We start from the raw sequence: 22,755 nt of genomic DNA, 5'->3' as shown, positions 1-22,755 counted from the left end.
ACTGACTGGCTGTAAACTAGAGGTTCCCTTGACCCCCTCCTTGCGTCCCGTTAATTCAGTGGAGAGGCTCATAGAGCCCAGAGAAACGTTTTACTTACTAGGCCAGCAATTTATTATAAAAGGATAGAACTCAGGAACAGCCAGATGACAGAGAAGCACAGGACGAGGTGTGGGGAAAGGGTGTGGGTTTCTGTGCCCTCTCCAAGTGCCACTCCCTGCGTCTGCTCACGTTCTCCGGCTCAGAGGCTCTCTGAACCCTGTCCTTTTGGGTTTTTATGGAGGCTGCATTGAATAATGTGGTTGATTAAGTCTTTGGTCACTGGTAATTAATTCAGCCTCTAGTCCCTCTCCCCTCCCTGGAGGTCGGGGGTGGGGGGCGTGGAACTGAAAGTTCCAAGCCTCTAATCACATGGTTGGCCCCATTGGCAACCAGCCCCCATCCTTTGGTGAAAAGGCAACCTCAGTAACATAACAAAAGACACATTTTATCACTCTGAACACTTAGGAAATTCAGATGAAGATCAAATATATATTTCTTAGAAATCACAATATTGCAGTAGAATATTAGCATTTAAAATTTTTTTAAAACTGATTAAGATATTAGATTAAAAAGTTGAATTGCTTTTATGTTGTGAAAGGTTATAACTTTGCAGTCTTCTAAGTTAGAAACTGCATTTATTAAAAATAAAGTAGCATAAGTAAAAGAATAAAAGAAACAATCACCAAGTGTTTTTGTTTTCTATTGTTGCTATAAAATTACCAAAAAGTTAGTGTTTTAAAACAACAGAAGTTTATTATCTTATAGTTCTGGTGGTCATAAGTCTGATAGGTCATAAGTTTGGGTTAAAATTAAGGCATCAACAGGGCTGTTCTGCTTTTTGGAAGGTCTGGGAGGGAATCCATCTTCTTGCCTTCTCCAGCCTTGAGAGGCTGCGTGCAAAGGGTTGATGGCCACTTTCCGTCCTCAGAGCCAGAAGTCACTGGTTCTGACTTTTCTGCCTCAAGTTTTCCTCATTTAAGGACCATTGTGGGTACATTGGTACATGTGGATACACCCGGGTAATCCAGGATAATCTCAGTAGTTTTAAGTCCTCTGTTTAGCAATTTAAGTTCAGTCTGCAACCTCAATTTTCTCTTGCCATGTAATGTAAGATATTTACAGGTTTCAGGGATTAGGATATGGACATCTTTTGGGAGCCAGTATTTAGCTTACTACACCATTATTTTGCAACTATACAATTTTAGCTTTCAAAACTTTGTTTTTAGTAAGTGACCACTGACAAGTTTCATTAGTCTTTCAAGAAACAGTGGTCATTTTTCTGTGACCTAACATTTGGGTTGCCCCTGACACTTGGCTCACAGAGCAAACAGCACTGGGACCAATGTAGTAGCTGCAGATTCCTTATCTGGTACCCACATTGCCATCTCAGGTTACTACAGATATTTTTTTCTCAGTGAATAATGTTTGTGGCAACCATGGGCTCGGCGGGTCCCAGCTGGGAAAGTCTTAAGGAACTAGAGCCACCATGTGGGGACCCTTTCTTCTCTACTGTCATTAAAGCATGGTTGATTTTTAGTTAAAAGTTCATAAAGAGAACGCAGAGTCAAAATACTGTAAACATGGATATCCTTTATCTTTCTACTAGCTGATTAAGAAGGCCAGAACCACAGAAATGGCTCTGGAAAGCCTGAAGCAGCAGCTGCTGGACCTTCACCGATCTGAGTCCCTCCAGCGTGCCCGGGAGCAGCACGAGAGCGTTGTTATGGGCCTCACCAAGAAGTACGAGGAGCAGGTGTCGTCCTTACAGGAGAAATTGGATGCTACGGTGATAGCTCTTAAGGAACAGGTTGGGATGATTTCAAATGAGCAACTATTATCATTAAGCTGGTTATTTCTTGTAACTGACATTTTGTGGTTCTTCGTATAGAAATTTTGGATGTTTGCAGTAGGATTTCGATTGTAAGTAAAACTTTAAAGGCAAAGATTTTTATTTATGAATACAACCTGAGTCAGGCATAATTTTGGAAATCCTCTTATAGGATGTTCTCACATTAGTAGTTGTCTCCTTGTAGAGTATTTATACATATTGTTCATATTGCCCTAGAATAAATCCAGACTGAAAGAAATGAGTATTTTGGAAGATGGTATGAACTTGAGGTTGGTGTGGGAGCTTAACCACTAGAAAACCTTTCTTGGGTCTCCCAGCATTTGGTAAGAAACTCATCATTAAGATCATCTGGAAATAGTTCTTCAACGAAGTTCATTTTGAGAAGAGTATGATAAAATAGGAAGGCAGTCTGATCTAAAATTATTGAGGTTTGAAACTTGAACATATTTCACAGTTTTTATTATCTTTGCCCCAAAGGGAATAATATGTTGTAAGATGATGGTGAGGCTGGTGGTGGGTAATCATTTCAGAGAATAAAACTTCAGAGGGCATTTTTCTTAATATAATTTCAGAATTAATTTAACCCAAAGGAAGAGAAGAGGAAAAATAAGATGTGAGGGTATGGAAAATTCCATTACACTTAAAATTCATCCTGATTTGGGTTCTTATTTATACAGCTGACTCTTAAGTTTTTCCATTATTTAGGTAGAGCTGTGTAAGATGCCTCATGACAATAATGATTATATGTTATTTTATTTTTATGTGTATTTATGTGAGTTTTTATTAGCCTTATTTTCATGAATACATTTTTAGTCTTTTTGTATAGAAAATATTGGGAATTTGATCAGTGTGGAGTACATATAGGGCTGGGGAAAGACAGATGCTTATGCCAATTATCGAAAATTTACTTTATATCATACTTAAACAAATGGAATTTGAGATATATAGTTTTATTAACTTTGCCTGTGTTTGGGTAGTAGCATTAAAGTTAGACTTGGAGAATGGTCCTCCTTGGATGACCAGAGGAGTGGGATCTGGTGACTTTTCTATCCTGGGTGACTTGAGGACCTCTCCATCCCCTCCTGACTTAGGCACACTTACACAGAGGGCTGGGAGGAATTCCTAGTGCGTTCAATGCCCGTGCGCAGTCCATTCTTTATTCTCACCACCCCTTCGGCCCTTTGTTGTAGAAGAACCCTAGACTGGAGCACAGAACAAAGTCTTGATTCTGTGGTGACTAGGCTTCAGACTATAAATTGAAGGTTTTGATTAAGGTCTTTTTTCCACCGTTACATTCTGTGACCTTTTTTTAAAACAGAGCATAATACTGATGTAGTCTTCTACATATAATTGCTTAGCTGCTTTGCAAAGTGCTAATTCCAATGTGCTTCTTGTTTTTTCTTCCTTGAAGTGTTTCTTATGATGTCCCTTTTGTGCTGCCCACTTGCCTCAGTAGTATTTTGAATGAAAGGTCAGTCCATGTTATATCAGAATCGAAACTGAGATTCCTGATTCTAGAGGTTCTGTGGAAATCAACCAGGAGCTAGGGAGATGTCTGCCTACAATCTGAAAAATTCAAGTGTGTTCTACAGAGGGTTGATTTAGATTTTCTTACATAACAGGTAACCATATATACATACCACATTTTACCCCTCTTTTTCTTTATAAAAGTTATTAAAGAGGGAGGTCTAAATTATTTCCCTTTTGGGTAAATGTTTTCCCACTACACTCTGTTCAGCAGATTACAAAGAAAAGTAAAACGAGTCTTGGAAAGTAGTAGCAAGGTAAAAATAACTGGATAATTCAATAGATGAACTTGAATCTGCTGCTGTTGATACCTGGGCCAGTAGCCAATGCTTAGGTTCAGAGTGACTCTCACGTACTTACACACAACATTGTACCCATGTACTATGTATTTTATGTACACAGTGTTAACAGAGTAGACGTTCACACATAGTGAATTTTCCTAGTTAGAAAGATCTTCTAAGGCAGTTCATGACTTAGAATTGATGAATCCTGTGGAACTGGGTATGATTTTTTTGGTGGATGTGAGTATATGCAGTCTTTTTGAGAAGATTTGAGCTTATTCAGATTTTTTAAGAGGTCATGCCTTCCCTTGCAGAAGGTTGAAAATTACTGCTTTATGAAAAAAACATTTTTGGTGGGAAAGGACTACAATTGTAGAATAATTATATTATTTCATCTGTTCAGAAACCTTTATTGACCAACAGCTAAACATCAGAATGTAAACAGGCTTTATGTATATTTAATTATATTTTGACAAATTTCAACATAGGGACTGCCTAATTTAGTAATCCATGATACAGTTGGGTCTTTTTTTTTTTTTTTTTGAATGTGTGTTTAGTATATTTTGAGAAATATATGGCTTGTAAAATTAATTATGAATTTAGTGTTTTCCTTCTGCCATCAGCTTTTCTGGGTAGAAAGGGTTGTACACACACAACATATTATAACAGTTCTTTTTACTTTGGCTGAGTTTCAGGTTTTGTGGTGTGACAGAGAAAATGAGACCAAATGAGCTGCTTGCAGCTCATAGTGTTCCTTTGGTGACAGATCTAACTCTAAACTACCTTCTGTCTCTGTAATTCGTAGAGGTGTCATGTTCTAAGATCTCTGGTTATCTCTCCAAACTGCCTTGTATGCCACCCATTTGTAGAAGTATCATGGAAAGATCTCTAATTATCTCCTTGATGGTATAAAACCTTTTTTCATTCTGGTCTTGAAATCTTCAGCTTTCAGCGAAGTCATGGGCTTGGGTTTCTATGTCATGACCTTCACCTGATCTGTTTCCTACCTTTCCTTTAATGTTATATTTAAAGGCTCAACTTTAAAACACTCTGTTGGTTAAGGGATTCTCACAGACCTCTGTGTACGTGTGTGCCCTAGAAATCTGTTCAATTTTATTTGTTTCCATGCACTCAGCTCTTACTCTTTATCGCACTTGTCTTGTTCAGTCTTAAAAATGTCTGTATTTGTCTTGAGTTGAGTGTTCTCATTTCTCAAGCTAATCATGGAAAAGATGGAACCATTCATTTTGTTCTATTTGGTTTGTGTTTTGTGTTTAAATTACAGCTTTGTGAGTATAATCTGTTTTTCCGAACTTGTCAACAGGAAAAAGCATAGTTTAATTGATTGTTGCATATAGTCGAATTATTGCCATGGTCTGCCTTTTGTTTACCATGTATTTCATATCTACTTTTTAAAAACCAGTTCGCAGTCTCTTGTACAATCTCTCCTGACCTCCCCAGCGCGTACATGTTAGTTGTCTCCCCACCCCTTCTGTACACAAGTTCACACTGTCAGTAACATTAGCTCATTCATTGTGTTTGCCGTGTTACGCTGGTGCCTTAGAACCGTGCTTTTCCAGCTGGCCCAGGTATCAGCAGCCGTGTGCCAAGAGGTTTACACTGTTGTGTAAACATGGACCAGTTTCCAGCGGCTTCATTTTGCTCAAAAATTTGATAGAAGAAATTTAAAGCAAACCCAGCTACATTATGAAATAGAATTTTTAAGCTAAAACAGACCTCAGAGTCTTTCCTCTGCTGAAGGATACTGTCAATGTCCTTATGAGGTGTACTTTGGGTTGGTATCCTTAAGGCATTATTGGGCTTTAGGTTATCCTATGCATCAGGCCCCAAATGACTTCTTTCTGCTCCCCTGCCCTTTCTTATATTCCTCTTTCTACTTACTTCTTCAGGCATTTTCAGGTCCCTTCAAACAATTATTAATACCTTAATTTACTCCTCTGCTTTTCTCAAGCCCCTTTGGCCTGGAATTCAGCCTGTGAAGCCTTTTTGACTGAGAGGTGATGATTTCTGCTACATGGGCTCGGCACTTCTGTGACTCACAACTTCCCAAATGCATTTTCTTTTTGAAGAAACTTGAGTACATTATTACATGCTCTATATTTTCGACATATGCCCATACAGTTACACACATGCATGTATGCATGAATGTGCTCTCGTACATTTATCCTGTTAGTTATTCTTTGTCATTTATTTTTCAGTTGTTTTTTTTGTAGCATACACTACGTGTAAGGCGCTGCATAGACATTTGCCAGGAGACTATAAAGAGAAATAAGACATGTAGAAGCTAGAAAGGAAAACATGAGAGAAACAGATCACATTTAAAAGATGTTCAGAAGAGGGAGAGGTTATTTTTGGCTGCTCAGAGCAGAATGAGCTTTTGGATGTTTATAGTAGAGAGCCTTTGCACGTTTATCTGTATGCTTGCTGTCCTGGCATACAGACTCCGTGGTCCAGGGTCAGAGTGGTCTGCCTAAATACGTATGCACACACTTGCCAGCAGTGTAAAGTGCAAGTCGGAATGCAATACATTTCCTTGGGCTTGAATGAGATCTAGTTTTAGAACAGCAGTGTCTTGTAGATGTATCGCAGAAAGGAACTTTAGAAATCATGAAATTCAACCTTTATTAGTGTAATTACAAAAGAAAAAACAGACTGAGAAGTTAATGACTCACCCAAAACCACTTGACTGTTTGCCTGACTCTCAGTCTCGTGCACTTATCCATGTAGAAGAGGTGATGTTACTGTGTGATGATTTTGTATTTGATTTAAAATCTCATTATGTATGACAATTGTTAGTTTAACATTTAATAGCCCATCATGAAAAGGACATCTTGAACACTTTTTCTATTTAGGAAGACATTTGCTGTCATTTGAAAGACAAGGTGAAACAACTGGAAAGGAATCAGGAAGCAACCAAATTAGAAAAGACGGAGATCATTAACAGATTGTCAAGAAGTCTAGAGGAGAGTCAAAAGCAGTGTGCCAACTTATTGCACTCAGGTGGGTGTCTGGGTGCATGACTGTATCCCCAGGAAGGCTGTTATACTATGTAGAGAGAACATAGTAATATCCTTGAATTATAAGAATCAAGAAAAGACAGCAAAGATCATTGGTGACAGTTTTTTTCAGCATTGCTATTATCTGTATATGTATAATGTATAGTGCATATTTAGTAGATAATTTGGAAAACACAGACAGGTATAAAGTAGAAAATAAAAATAACTGATAATTCTACTTGCCCTGGCTGGGCGACTTAGTTGATTGGAGCATTGTCCCTCCCAGAAGTTAAAAAAAGTTGCGGGTTCAGTTTTTGGTCAGGTGTGTACAAAAGCCAGCTGATCGATGGCTCTCTCTCTCTCTCTCTCTCTCTCTCTCTCTCTTTCTCAAATCAATAAACATATTCTTGAATGAGGGTTGAAAAAAAAAGCCTTTAATAATAAAAAAGAAATAAAAATAACCAATAATTTTACTGCACAGAGGTAACTGTTGTTCACAATTGAATGTATTTTCTTCAAGTGAAATGAATGCACACACAGACAATTTCCTGCTTTTATAAATATACCAAAGCTGAATGTTCAAAAATTGAATAACAAAAGACATGTTATAAGGTAGATTTTATCTCTGAAAGCTAAAAATGATATAAAATCCTGTTATATTTTCCTTTATAGGATTGATCTTTGATCATATAGTTCTCTCATTTTGTGTAACGTCTTCTAAATTTTTTTCCCTCTCTCAATGGAATAGTCACTTACCTGGTCAATTGAAGCCAGTTAGTTACAGTTTTTGTCATGCTTAAGATGTCTCCTCTGGTCTCCATGGTATTAAGTGTGAGATTATGTTTCTTATCATTAGTTTCAGCAGTACTTTTATTTCCTATTCATTTTTACAAAATGATATTAGAATAAGAGGCAATAAAATAATCTAATGTATATACAAACTACCATACAGACAAAACAGCACTGTTTACGGATGAGTAGCTCACGCTGTGAAAATAGCTCAATGGTTATTTATTAACTGATTATGAGACTCACACTTTGGCACAGTAAGTCAATTCTGTATAAGAGTGGGTTATTCAAAAGTTGAAAGCACAAACATCAAAGACTGTCTAAATATGTGTTTGTGTATGTTTTGGTGGGGGCAAAATTTGGACCATGTTCTATTTAGGTCCCTTCTCCCTGTTTAGTTTTGTATTCCTTTGTTTCCCATGTCATTACTCACAAGCCTTTTTCCTTGCCTTTAAAGGCTTTGAAAATACGATTTTCTTTAGTTGCAAGATATGCCATCATTACTTTGCTTAACCATTTCCCAGATGCTCATTTTCTTTTGAGGAAACCCAATAAAGTCCCTTTTAAAAGGGAACCCCCCCCCCAAAAAGAAAGTATAAAAGAAATAAACATTAAATAGGAACTTCCCTTGGTACATTTAAAATATTAGGTTACTGGAGTTTCAGAAGCATAATCCTAGTAGGCTTCTTTCACATGTGAAGGTCAGGATGGTGGAAATAAAAGCATTTAGAAGCTGAGGGCAACAAGATGTAGTTTTCTTATTAGAAGGTGGAAATGGGTTCTGAAGAATATTTGCTTTGGCTTTCTATGAGTTGGAATGTTAGTGCTCCTATTAGAGGACTTCTGGAGTGTCCAGGTCTGTAGTGAGGCTGATTTGATTCATAGCAAGGTCACCGTAGCCCATGTCTGCAATTTCCCAAGGACATATGGGGAACCATATTAAAGCTTGGAAATGTGTGGACCAGGACTATGCTTTCTGGGTCCCGCTGGCTATTCCTTAGTGCTCCTGAAAAGATAATAGGAAATAAAGCAGAATTCCATCTTCTGTTGCCTCAGTGGATTCATGTCTTCTGTACATCGCAGGTGCCTTGGCCATTTACGTTAGTGTGTTCTATGCCCCTTTCCCCCACAGGCTCAGTACAGGAGGTGGCTCAGCTGCGGCTCCAGCTGCAGCACGCACACAAGGCGCATGCCTTGAGTGAAAACCTGAACAAGACTTTGCAGGTGAGTGTTGCCCCCTGGAGGAGACTCTGGGTAACGGAACTACATTACCTTTATGAACTTCGGATTTCTCTGTTTAAGAAAGGGGGTGGGACCATCTCCGAAGCAGCCCATGAGACTTGTTCACAACCTTGCCCACAGAGTTGGGTAGTCAAGCCCAGGTCTGTGGGTGTGTCCCAGAGTTAAGGTTATGTACCGGTGTGGGAATCCTACAGTGTGGCTGCAATACTATCACATCCTCCACCAGCTACTTAGATTTTCCTCTGGAGGAAAAGGAAAATGCTGGAGGAAGAGGTCCAGTGTTGTCGCCACTGGAAAGAGGCGTTTTGCTTTTTTACCACTGGCAGACTATAAAGTGCAGCATGTTGGTAAACGAGTCTACTCTGTCTTCTGCTCTACTGAGCCAAAAAGTGCTGCCACCAGTCTCTCAGCTCAAGGGACACTTCGTGGAGGACAAAATAAGTGAGAGAGCTGTGAGAGAAACCACTTGCATTCGCTTTCTCACTTCGTTTACTCATTTGTTCGTTCGGTTTACTGGAAAACCTGATACGTGCTGGCCTTTACAAAGTTATTTTTAACGTGGGCTGAAATGTATTTGGAGAAGCGTTTCTGCCTTTTCTTGACCATTAAAATGAATTTGAAGCATAGATGGAATGACTGATTCCTTTTTTTAGGAAAGTAATGAAAATAACTTTCAATCATTTTATGTTTTAGGAAGAATTAACAGAACTAAAAGATGAAATTTCTCTCTATGAATCTGCTGTAAAACTAGGAATACTTCCAAGTGACTCAGAAGGAGAATTAAATACAGAACTCACTGAATCATACATGGACTTGGGTATTAAAAAAGTCAACTGGACAAAAATCAAAGTTCAGAGGTATTGAGAAAATAGTTTACTGTAGAAGAGCGTCCATGAATAAACCTTGTGATGCCTGGGGACCAGGTGGCACCAGGCATGAGATGAGCTGACGGGGGGGTTCTTGAATGTGGGCAGCATGTTTTAATAACACGTAATGCAGTGTAAATGTCTGAAATCAAAAGGAGCAGAAACCTTAAGAATTGATATACTGTCTTCAGTACCAAATAGGCACATCACTTTTCATAAGGTAAAAAATGATTAACTTAGCTAAAATATACAAAGTAAATTCTACAGCTGAGATCATGTATCTGTTTTACTTTTAAGGCAAAACATATTAATTTTATATTAACATTCTGTGTTGAAAGCAGGTACCTGGCATTTATCAGGGGTATATGAGAAAATCAGCATCCATTTTTCCCAGGAATCTTACTGTGGCTTTCTTTTTAAAATAGGGATTTTGGCTGTGACTGGTGTGGCTCAGTGGGATGTGTGTCATCCCACGAAGCGAAGGGTCCCAGGTTCAATTCCCAGTCAGGGCACTTGCCTGGGTTGTGGGCCAGGTCCCGGGTTGAGCCATGTGAGAGGCAACCAGTCAGTGTTTCTCTTAATTACTTATTTTTAGAGAGAGGGGAAGGGAGGGAGGAAGAGAGGCAGAGATACATCGATCGGTTGCCTCCTGCATACCCCCAACTGGTGACCTGGGCTGCAACCCAGGCATGTGCCCTGACTGGGAATCGAACCGACAATCCTTTGGTTTGTAGGCTGGCACTCAATCCACTGAGCCACACCAGCCAGGGCAGATAAATAAAATCTTTAAAAAAATAGGGATTTTGTCTTTAATACCACTGTTAACCACAAATATTTTAGCAATCCTGTGGAAGGGATTAAAGTTTTGTCGTCCCTCCCGGAGACTGATGGGGGAGGAAGTGGTGATAGTAGAGGAGAGAGTGTATTTAGGGATCATTAAACACGTCAAAGATGAATGGAGGAGAGGATGTACATTTCTGAAGCACTTGCTCTTTGGAAGATGTGTTGCAAGGCTCTGGGAGTGGAGTACAAAAGAGAGAGGGAAGCACTCCTTTCCCAAAGGTAGTTTACATTTTATCTGGTTGGGGAGAGGAAGATACACTTGTAAGCAGCTAAGTGCTATGTGTTAAATCAGAGGTTCTCAACCTGTGGGTCGCAACCCTTTTGGGGGTCGAACGACCCTTTCACAGGGGTCACCTAAGACCATCAGAAAACACATATATAATTACGTATTGTTTTTGTGATTAATCACTATACTTTAATTATGTTCAATTTGTAACAATGAAAATACATCCTGCATATGAGATATTTACATTACGATTCCTAGTAGTAGCAAAATTACAGTTATGAAGTAGCAACGAAAATAATTTTATGGTTGGGGGTCACCACAACATGAGTAACTGTATTAAAGGGTCGTGGCATTAGGAAGGTTGAGAACCACTGTGTTAAATGTTATGCTTGATGTGCAGAGGGGTGTTTATCCTTCCCTCTACCAGTCTGGGATAAGATGAGACATGGCTGTTTGGAAAAGATTGCATTCAGACTAAGGAAAACCTTTCTTGAATGCATTTGACCCACACCAGCACGTCTGCTTTCTGGTTCACGACTGAGTTTACCGTCATTATGGTTTAGTGAGAGTGTTTACTACCTGTTGCGTTTCAGGCCTCATGCAGCTAAATACAAGTATGTAAATCTCCTGAAAGGTTTGCTCTACAGTGTTTTAGAACTTTTGTATTTTACTACTGGCTTCTGTTTTCTGAACTGTAGGATGAGATTCAATAAATTGAAAACTGAAGTTACTGGGTAATACTGTGAAACAAGATGTTATTTTAGTTTAGTAAGGCTCTGTTTACCTGTAGGTTGGTCTCAGGGACATTCATCTCCAAAGACCACAGCTACAATCCAGAAGAAAGCAAAGAGAAAACAGCAGAACTAAATGGTGTTGTGTATTTAGTAGGAGTCACCTTGAGGCCATATTGACCGAGATTTGTTTGCACTCCATGAGTTATCTGATTTTCTAACTGATGGAGGAGTATCTGGGGCTGGGGTTGGGAGAGGTATGGCCACGGCTTAGCCAGGCTGCTCAGCCTTTGGAAAAAGGGAACTAGAGGAACACAACGGGCCAGAGTTGCCGATCCACATCAGAGTCCACACTCACCATCCTAGGCTGTCCAAGAAAGCTTTCAGCTTGGTTAGTTAATTAAAGTGAAAGAGGATATATGTGCTATACAAAATTTTTAGATAGATTTATATATAAAATTTTAAAATTAAAAATATCATTTGGAAAATTGACTGCTGTGAATGCCTCATTTCCTGTTAATACCAGATTATTTCTAAGGGGCTAATAGAAAGAGCATGGTCTTTAGATCCACATTTTGTTCTGAATCATAATTTTGCCGTTTATTAGTTAGCTTTATGAACTTGGGCAGGTCTCTTGACTTTTCTGAGCCTGTTTTCTTATCAGGCTTTTTCTGTTAAGTAAATTGTAGCATTCATCTTGGGGGTTAACGTGAGGATTAAAATAAATACTGAATGTAAACAGCCTTATGTAAAAGGCCTTATGTTCCTGTAGATGGTAGCTATTACTATTATAATATATGATTCATTAAAATACACCATTGTGCAGATTTTATATTAATCTACTTTCAACTCAACACACACTTTATAAAAAGTTCTTGATCCTCATCTCAACGTTGACAAAAGCATCGGATCCATTATTATCATATTAGAGTTGGAAAAACCAGAGCTCAGAGAGCTACCCTTTTCTGGAAGACAGACCATTATCAGCAGAGTCAGTACTTGAATTCAAAACTTAACTGTCATATAACCTGCTGTTTCATATCGCACGGCAGTCAAACCTTTTGGCTTTAAAACTTTATTCTTTATGTCTTTTATTTTAGAGGATTAAAGATTTAGTTCATGCCAGAAAAGATTCTTTCCAATATGCTATTACTTTATTTTAATTTGTGCCATAATTAGCTTGGGAATTGGGTAAATCATAGTTATATATGTAATCTTTTCAAGAAGACTGACTTCCTCACGATGTCTATGAAAATGTATTCTGCTTTTGCCCTTTCTATTTAATGACTCCTTATAGCCAAAATTCCCATAGATGATAAACCTGACATCACATCACGATGGTAGTAAAAGAAATGGCAGCCATGTTCACCTGGGAATGCAGAGAAGAACTGAAGCATAGTGGGCAGTCACTGAGGCTCTGGGAGAAGAAATGCAATGAAACACTGGGTATATGAAGAAAGGTTCAGCTTACAGTCATCCCACCTACCAGCAGTTTAATAGATAAGAATTCAGTTTTCAGGAAAAAGTAAAAATATTTATTCTTAGCTCGAAGAGAGAGGAGATATCAGGGAGAGAGATTTGTACCTTTCCTCTCCTGGACTGTGATTCTTAGAAAAAGAGGAAGCAACAGTTTTCCCAGTGTTGAGAAAGTTAGTTGGTTGGTGACTTGAGCTGCTTTCAAATCACTGACCCAATTATTAGCGGCTCCAAGTTTTTATCCCCAACTACTACCTTCCTCAAGCTACTGCCTAGGACATTTGAAGGGTTTAGCCTCAGCGTTCTGTTTCACATTCGTGGAATTTGAGTAACTAAATCTGCATGCAGCTTGCAGACAGCTTCCCCTCTTCCTTATTATAGTTGGCTGCGAAGCTCAAATAATAAACATTTAACAAGTGGAATGCTTTTTCCCTTTGGTCTTCTCAGCAGGCTTCATAAGGGGCTACAGTTTATTTGGATTCGGGGGAACCAACTTCCACAGGGCTCAGTGGTGAGCCTTATGCGGGACTGGTCACTGCCACTGACTTTTTCCCTTTTGAGAAAGAAGAGAAAATTATTTTAACAAGCACTTTTTCTGCTCTCTGACTTGGCTCCCTCTAGGAGTACATGATGTGCTATTTCAGTGGTCAGCATTCAGTAGGAAAAGAAAGGAGGAATGCATAATTTGTTAACTGGGCAAAACGAGTGTTCTGCTTTGAGTTAGTTCACCATGTGTCACAGCATGGGAAGACGCGTTGTAATATATTTTATATTGTATTTCTTTATATAAGTATATTTCCATTTCTTATATATAAATATAAGTGGTTTAAATAGGTGAGATCTATATATACAGACATTTATCCTATGTATAGTACAAAAATGTATATTGATAAATATGTAGCATATTGGAAGGAGCTCCTTTCATAATGTTAAAACTACCTCAATGTATTCTTCATTCTGTGTGTGTATGTGAACACATAGTATATATAAGAGGTCTGTCCAGTAAGTATCCAGCCATATAATATGAAAAATACAGACATTTATTGAATAAAATACACGATACAAGAAACATTGTACACAAGACAATGATGCCTTGTTCACCTTCAAAGTTATGACCTTCTTGAGAAAATCTGGGTCACTGGTAGCCGTTTGAATCAAGTCATTAGCAACTAGCAAGAAGTTCATTCTGCTCTGCTAACAGAAGCAGCGGAATGAATTTTGCCACCACATGTTTTATGCCAAGATCCTGCATCAAAATCTCTGATGCAGTAGTTTTTGGAATCCCCAGATCAGCTTCTTGTCCTTACACTGTCAGTTGCTGATCTTTGTTGATTGCAGCCCACACACATTCAACATTCTCAGGTTTCCTGCTTGTTGCAGGCCTTCCAGAACGTGGGTCACTTTCTACAGATTCTCAACCATCTTTGAAACATTTGTGCTACACTTTTATTTGTGCTGTACTAATAACATCGTCTCCAAAAGCCTTCTGAATCATCTGAATAGTTTCCATGGAGGAAGGTTGAAGCTTAACCCAAAATTTGATACAGATTCGTTGCTCTATTTGCTCAGTGATTTTGAATGTGACAGCCACACAGTACACATGCTCACTCAATGGCATCTACCGCCCCCACTGACCAGTACAGTGAAGTCATTGTTATTCATGCATGTGCATTCCAGCCCCCTCTCCTTGGCTGCCAGGTTACATCAATGTTGTGCAAACTGTTCTTTTTATATTAACAATGGCTGGACTTTTTCTGGATAGACCTCGTATATTCTAACATTTCCTTTGGACTTGATGAAAAGAGTAGAAATTTTAAATCAGATACTATTCATTTCTTTTTAAAGGAATAGATGTTTTAGATTTACAAAAAAATTATAGTACAAAAGAGTTCCCATATAATCTGCACCCATTTTCCTCTGACATCCTACATCAGCACAGTACATTTGTTACAATTTATGAACTAACATTGATCCATTATGATTAACTAATCTATCCATAGTTTATTTCTAGATGGTCTTGGTTTTTACTTGATGTCTTTTTCCTCTTCCAGGATCATGTCCAGAACATCACATTATGTTTAGGAGTCATAATTCCTTAGGTTCCTCTTCAATTTCCTTGTTTTTCATGACCTTGACAGTTTTGAGACCCACTGGTCAACTATTTTGTAGGAAGCCCCTGAAATTTGATGCTTATCTCACAATTATGTTTTTCTCATGGGTCTTGTGGAGGAAGATTACAGAGATGAGGTTCTATTTTTAAAACATTAAGGGTACACACTATCAATATTTTCTTTCAAAAGTAACTTTCTCCTTTATTATGGAAAAAATAGAAAATACAGCTTAAGAAAACAAGAAAATTAAAAGTACCCACAATTTTAACTTTATCTCCCATGAAGAAAACCCCTATTAACATTTTGGTATATAATTTCCATATCTGTTTTGATGTTTCTAGGAGAAAAAATAATATAGACTATACTGTTTTATGATGATCCTTAATACATTCTGAAATCTTTATATGTCAGTAAATATTGTTATATATATTTACTAATGGGTATGTGGATGGATGAATGTAATATGTTTTAGTAATACACTGTTTAAAATTCTTGAAATGATAAATAATGCAATATTATTGCAAGCATCCTTGTAATCAAATCTTTATTCACATCTTTGATTATTTCCTTAAGATGTGGATGAATATTCTTGCTAAAGGGTATGCACATTATGTGAGGTTTCTGATATATGCTGCCAGGCAGCCCTGTAGTTTGTGTTATTACCCATGTTCTGTCGGTACATGTTTCTGTGTATCTTGCCAGTGTCGAGAGTTATCACTTTTCCTGTTTAAAAATTTTATGTAGTTAGATCCATCACTCATCCTCCTTACTTCTTGATGGTATGTTCTAGTACCATTATAATTTTATTTTACTTTTTAGATCTTTTAAATTTGTGAAATATAACATAAAGAAAAGTGCATGAAGCATAAACTTCATGAATGATTTTGCAGTGAATACCCATGGAACCACTCTATGGTTCTATGCCCAGGTCAAGAAACTGCCCATATTCCTCTTTCCAGTTACACCCTTGAGGGTAATTGCTATCTTAGCTTTCTTTCTTCCTTCCTCTTCTTTCTTTCTTCCTTCCTCTTTCTTTCTTTCTTCCTTCCTTCCTTCCTTCCTTCCTTCCTTCCTTCCTTCCTTCCTTCCTTCCTTCCTTCCTTTCTTTCTTTCTTTCTTCTTTCTCCTTCCTTCCCTCCCTCCCTCCCTCCCTCCCTCCCTTTCTTTCTTTCTTTCTTTCTTTCTTTCTTTCTCTTTCTTTCTTTCTTCCTTTCTTTCTTTCTTTCTTTCTTTCTTTCTTTCTTTCTTTCTTTCTTTCTTTCTTTCTTTCTTTCTTTCTTTCTTTCTTTCTTTCTTTCTTTCTTTCTTTCTTTCTTCCTTTCTTTCTTTCTTTCTTTCTTTCTTTTTCCTTCCTTCCTTCCCTCCTTCCCTCCCTCCCTCCCTCCCTTCCTTCCCTCCTTCCTTCCTTCCTTCCTTCCTTCCTTCCTTCCTTCCTTCCTTCCTTCCTTCCTTCCTTCCTTCCTTTCTTTCTTTCTTTCTTTCTTTCCTTCTTTCTTTCTTTCTTTCTTTTTTTTTCTTCCTTCCTTCCATCTTTTTAAGACCTGATTATTCATAACTAAACACTATAGATTTGGTTTGCTTCATATGAATGTAACATATATTAGATGTGTGTGCTTATTTTTTTTCTTCTATAGCTTTATTTATATATTTAACAAACCATAAGATTTACCCATTTGAAGTGTACAGGTCAGTGGTTTTAATTTTAATTTTACTTTTTAATTGATTCAGTGGTTTTTAGTGTAGTCACAGAGTTGTACAACTATCACAACCGAATTTTAGAACATTTCAATATCCAAAAAGAAACCCGATGCCCATTACCAGTCAGTCCCCATTACCCCTTCCCGCCTTCTAGGCAACCACTAATCTACTTTCTATTTCTATAGATTTGCCTCTTCTGTACATTTCAGATAGTGTTCTGAATGTGATTGGCTTATTTCACTTAGCATCTTATATCAGCACTTCATTTCATTTTATAGCCAAATAACATTTCATTGTATGAATATACTACATTTTATCTATCCATTCATCAGTTGCTAGACATTTATTTGGATTGTTTCTACCTTTTGGCTATTATGAATAATGCTGCTATGGATATTAGTGTACAACTTTTTTAAAAATATGCTTTATTGATTATGCTGTTACAGTTGTCCCAATTTCTTTTCCCTTTGTTCCCCTCCACCCAGTGACTCCCCTCCCTCCAGTTCTCCCCCCCCCCTTAATCCATGCCCATTGGTTGTGCATATAGTTCTTCTCAACATCTTCCTATCTACTCTGCTTCCTCCTACTATGCTTCTTAATTCCTGTACCATCTCCCTCCCTTTCTCCCCTTCCCCCTCCCTGCTGACCTCCCCCCAATATGTTCCCCATACCTATAATTCTTTTCCCACTCTCGTTGCTTACTTAGTTTGCCTTTGTTTTGGTTCTCTAACTTCTGTTGTTGGTTGTTGTGATACAGTTTTCATTTTAGTGTTCATAGTTTTGATCCTCTTTCTCCTAAATAAGTCCCTTTAACATTTCATATAACAGTGGTTTGGATCTGATGAACCCCTTCAGTTTTACTTTGTCCTGGAAGCACTTTCTCTGCCCTTCTATTCTGAATGACAGCTTCACTGGATAGAGTAATTGTGGCTGTAGGTTTTTGATTTTCATTACTTTGAATATTTCTTGCCAGTCACTTCTTGGCTGCAGAGTTTCTTTTGAGAAATCAGCTGAGAGTCTTATTGGGACCCCTTTGTACATAATTCTCTTCTTCTCTCTTGCTGCTTTCAAGATTCTCTTTTTATCCTTAATTTTTGACATTTTGATAATAATGTGTCTTGGTGTGGTTCTCCCTGGGTCCAGTTTCTTTGGAACTCTCTGTGCTTCCTGGACCTGTAAGTCTGTTTCCTTCCCCAAGTTAGGGAAATTCCGCTTCATTGTTTTTTCACATAATTTTTCCATTTCTAATTCTTCTTCACCTTCTGGCAACTCTATGATTCGGATGTTGGCCCGCTTATAGCTGCCCTATAAGTTTCTGAACCTCTCCTCATTTTCCTCACTTCTTGTTTCCTCTTTCTGCACTGGTTGACTGTTTGTTCCTTCCCTATGTTCAGATTTGTTGATTTGATCACTGGTTTTCTTTCCCTCACCACTAGTTTCATATGTGTTTTTGTTCATTTCAGCAGGACTAGCCTTCATTCCTTCCCTGTCTTGTTTAAGATCTGCTGTTAGGTCTGTAAGCACTTTTATAAGCAAAGCTCTGAACTATGCCTGAGAAAGACTTCCTATCTGCTGCTTCTTTAGATTAGATATTTGCTGTCTGGTCAGCTGCATCATTGGGATCTCTATCATGATCGGTGCCATCCTGAACAGTTTTGTGTTTACCTTTGCTTCCTGGGCAGGGCTGTCACACCTCCTACACTATAGGGGGCAGAGCCCCGTGCACTCGTCACAACTGGGTGACCCGTCTCACCACGCTGTGGTGTTCTCTGCAGAGGGTCAGGATCCAAGATGGATTCTTGCTGTTCAATCTCCTCTGAGAGACTGGGAGCCTCCTCCTCCATCCCCACCCCCACTGGGCCTCACAGTCCATGGCAATGGGCGTCTGCTTTCCCCGGCTTTGGAATCGCAAGCTGGGGTCTGGTCTGTAGCCAGGGGTGCTCCCCAGGTGGTTCTCGCCTCCCCTTAAATACAGGTGTCTGTTTTTACCACTGTCCTGCCGCCATCACTGCTGCTGCCGCCGACAGCACAGCTTGACCTCCCTTCCCTGGCTTCTCCCCTCCTACCCATCCAGACGAGCACCACTTCTTTATAAGTTCATACGTTGGACTTCCATTTATTTTCTGGAACTTCTGGTTATTGCTGGTTTTGCGGTAGTTGTATTCCTTCTTAGTTGTGGAGGGAGACAGAGCGTGTCAGTCTAGGCCTTCATTTTGGCAGGAAGTAGTGTGTACAATTTTTTGTGTGAACCTATGCTTTTATTTCTTTTGGATCTATACTTAGGAGTGGACTTGCCAGATCTTGTGGTAGCTCATATTTAGCATTTTGAGGAATGGTGCAGCCATTTTCCAAAGTGGCTGCCCCATTTTGCATTTCCACAAACAAAGCATGAGGGGTCCTGTTTCTCCATATTCTTGTCAACACTTGTTAGTTTCTCTCTTTTTTTAATTATTATTATAGCCCTCCTAGTGGGTATGGAATGATTTCTCATTGAGGTTTTGACTTGATGTTATGGTTTTGATCTGATGGTTCATGATGTTCAACATCTTTTCATGTGTCAATTGGCCATTTATATATCTTCTTTGGAGGAATGTCTATTCAAATCTTTACTCAATTTTTTAAAAAATTGGATTGTTTTTGCCCTGGCTGGGTGTCTCAGTTGGTTGGAAGGTCGTCCCATCCACCAAAAAGTTGTGGGTTCGATTTCTGGTCTGGGCACATAACAAGGTTGTGGATTTGATTCCTAGACAACCATTGGTATTTCTCACATTGATGTTTCTCTCTTTCTATCTGTCTCTCTCTCTCTCCCTTCCTCTTTTCTAAAGTCAATAAAAAAAAATCCTCATGTGAGAATTTTTTAAAAGTGGATTGTTTTTTCATTGTTTAGTTTTAAGAGTTCTTTACTTATTCTGAGTACAAGTCCCTTGTCAGATAAATGATTTGTAAATATTGTCTCCTGTAAGTTGCCTTTTTACTTTATTGATAGCATCCTTTGGAGCACCAAAGTGTTTAATTTTAGAAAGCCCAACTTACTTTTTTTATTAGGTTTCTTATGCGTTTAGTACCTAAGAAACTCTTCCCTAATCCAAGTTTCTGAAGATTTATACCTATCGTTTCTTCTAAGAGTTTTATCTTTTACATTAGGTCTTGGATCCATTTTGTGTTAGTTTTTGCATATGATGTAAAATAGGGGTCTAACTTCATTCTTTTGCATGTAGTGGATATCCCATCGTCCCAGTATCATTTGTTGAAAAGAATATTCCCCATTAAATTTTTTTGACACTTATTGAAAATCAATTGATTGTAAATGTGAGGTTTGTTTCTGGGCTCTCATTGAGATCAATATTCCAATTGATCTATATGCCTGTCCTTATGCCAGGACTACACTCAACTTTACTGCTGTACATTGTAGTAAGGTTTGAAATTCGGAAGTGTGAGTTTTTCATTTTTGTTCTTTTTAAGGATTGTTTTGACTATTCTCTGTTTCTTGCATTTCTGTATGAATTTTTGGATCAATTGTCAATTTCTGCAAAGAAACAGATGGATTTTGATAGGGGTTGCATTTAAGCTATAGGCAAATTGGAATATTGCCATCTAAACAATATCGTCTTCAGAACCCTGAACATAGATGTCTTTCCATTTATTTAGATCTTCTTTAATTTCTTTTAGTGTACGAGTCATATACACTTGTAGTTTTGTGGTTTTCAGTGTCCTAGTCATATTCTTCTTTTGTTAAATTTATTCCTAGGTATTTTATTCTCTTTGCTGGATTGATAATTCTGTTTTCAGGTGGTTCATTACTAGTATATAGAAATACAATTGATGTTGTACATTGACCTTGAATCCTGTCACATTGCTGAGCTGAACTTATTTGTTCAAAAAGTTTTTTAGTGGACTCCTTAGGATTCTTTATATTCAATATCATGACATCTGAAAATAGATATAGTTGTACTTATTTCTTTCAAATATGGATGCCTTTTATTCCTTTATTTCTTTTTCATTTAAAAGAAATCTTCACCTGAGAGTATATTTATTGATGGGGATGGTGGGGGGAAGAGGAAGAAAGAAAGAAAGAAAAGGAAGGAAGGAAGGAAAGGAAAAGAAAGAGAAAGGAAGGGAGAAAGGAAAGAAAGAAAGAAAGAAAGAAAGAAGGAAGGAAGGAAGGAAGGAAGGAAGGAAGAAAGGAAAAGAAAAGAAAAGAAAAGAAAAGAAAGAAAGAAAGACGAAGGAAGGAAGAAAGAAAGAAAGAAAGGAAGGAAGAAAGGAAAGAAAGAAACATCTAGTGGTTGCCTCTCCTATGCATCCCAACTGGGGATCAAACCTGTAACCTTTTTTGGTGTATAGGATGATGCTTCAACCAGCTGAGCCACCTGGCCTGGGCCCTTTTATTTCTTTTTCTTGGCTAATTGCTCCAGCTAAAACCTCTAGTACAATGTTGAATAGAAGTGGCAAGAGCAGGCATTGTCTTGCTGCTGATCTTAGGGGGAAGCATTCAGTCATTCTCCATTAAGCATGAATTAAGCATGAATGTTAGCTGTGGGTTTTCATTGCAGTTAGTAGATTTTAAGGAATAACTGTGCTTGATTCATTACTTGATTTAATATTAAATATAATAATTTCTCCATTAGCACTGTACAACAAGAAGACCGAAATGAAGAGCTTTCCAAAGATGAGATGATCCTGAAGCTGAAGGAAGAAGTGCAACGCTTGCTGGCTAGCAACTCAGTGAAGCGTCGCCTGGTGTCTCAGTTACAAACTGATCTCAAAGGCTGTCATAAGAAAATTGAGGATCTGCAGCAAGTGGAGAAGGATGTAAAAAGCATCGAGGTTGAGGTTCGTAGAGTTTGTAGAGCTAAAGCACCATTTTTAAAAGGCTTACTAAAGAAAATACTTACTATTTTCACATTTAAATTAAACCTATATCTTTCAGGTGTTCATTTGATTTTCTTAGAAGTAAAATTTAGAGACGGAAATGCCGTTTAAAGGAATATATTTTCTGGTTACTCCTGGCACCTAATAAATGAGATGCTCATTAGGTAAAACTTCTATATTGCAAATCCAAGGAGTCATCCATCCTGTGTAACGAAGTATCTGCATTTCCTGAAGATGGCTTGTACCAATGGTGTCCTAACATCTGGCTAAATTCTCCATTTAGCATGTGGTCCAAGAGATTTCTCTGGCCCATATTTCTGTAATGAAAGTCATTCTATATAAGGAAATTAATTATCTGGCTGTGGTGCTATAGCAGGGAGAGGCACAGAATCAGATTATGTCAGAGTCTCTGATCCACCTTTATATCCTTCAGTTACTCTCCTTTATAGATGAGGAAAATGAAGCTGGAGCAGTGTGTGACCCTTCTGAGGTTATAGAGTCAATCATTAGGCAAAGTGAAATTAAAACACTTGCATAATAAGTAGGTGAAGGTTATTTCCCCAAGATCATCCTATCACAGAGCCTTTTAGGGTGGCCCTCCTTTGAAAGCTGCCTTTTTCACCTTTCTATATTTTACAAATTCAAACCCACCTGTACTCCCAATAGAAAATAATGTGAAAGACTTTGCAAACTAAAAGGAAAGGTAAGGAGGAAATTAATGTAGATAGTATATTTCTTTTCCTCTTGGGTGGAAATAATTTTTTACTTCCTATGTTAGTATTGTTTTATCTCCTGATCCTTTAAACTCAGAATTGTGTTTATTAAAATAGTCCTTTTAAAACAAAGTTTGCAGGATGTTCTGTGGTGCCTTATTATGGAATTTTAATTGTGTCATTTATTTTCCAGAAATAATAGTATGTTCTTACTGTTAAAGGCCTGCCCAGTAACTATAATATATTTGATGAATACAACATTGATTTCAGTGTTAACAACCAAATGGGAAAGACCCCCTTCTCACCAGCACATCTTTAATTCAGGCTGTTTTAACTCTTTCCATATGTTTCTTAAAAAGGATGGAAATGAAAATTTGTCTCAGTGTGTGTTAGATCAGAGTCGATTAGTTTAAGTATTTTGGTAAAAGCATCCTAAGACGTAGGAGAGTAGGACCCTGATTTTGAGTCTGAACC

At 38.0% G+C, this 22,755-nt stretch overlaps 1 protein-coding gene across 1 annotated transcript in view; it reads left to right on the top strand.

Moving 5' to 3' along the window:
* The window catches only part of CEP152 (centrosomal protein 152), a 90,140-nt gene that overhangs the window by 24,296 nt on the left and 43,089 nt on the right, over nt 1-22,755 (top strand). Inside the window, exons 9-13 of the mRNA XM_090270573.1 lie at nt 1,647-1,847; nt 6,571-6,718; nt 8,636-8,727; nt 9,439-9,602; nt 21,325-21,529. Of these exons, the coding sequence (XP_090126699.1) occupies nt 1,647-1,847; nt 6,571-6,718; nt 8,636-8,727; nt 9,439-9,602; nt 21,325-21,529 (810 nt within the window). The remainder of the gene's footprint in view (nt 1-1,646; nt 1,848-6,570; nt 6,719-8,635; nt 8,728-9,438; nt 9,603-21,324; nt 21,530-22,755) is intronic.

This window comes from Furipterus horrens, unplaced genomic scaffold, assembly GCF_987537825.1.
Source record: "Furipterus horrens unplaced genomic scaffold, mFurHor1.1.pri manual_scaffold_3, whole genome shotgun sequence".
NCBI classification, from domain to species: domain Eukaryota; kingdom Metazoa; phylum Chordata; class Mammalia; order Chiroptera; family Furipteridae; genus Furipterus; species Furipterus horrens.
Note: the sequence above shows the minus strand (reverse complement) of the source record. Positions and strands in the feature narration are given on the sequence as shown.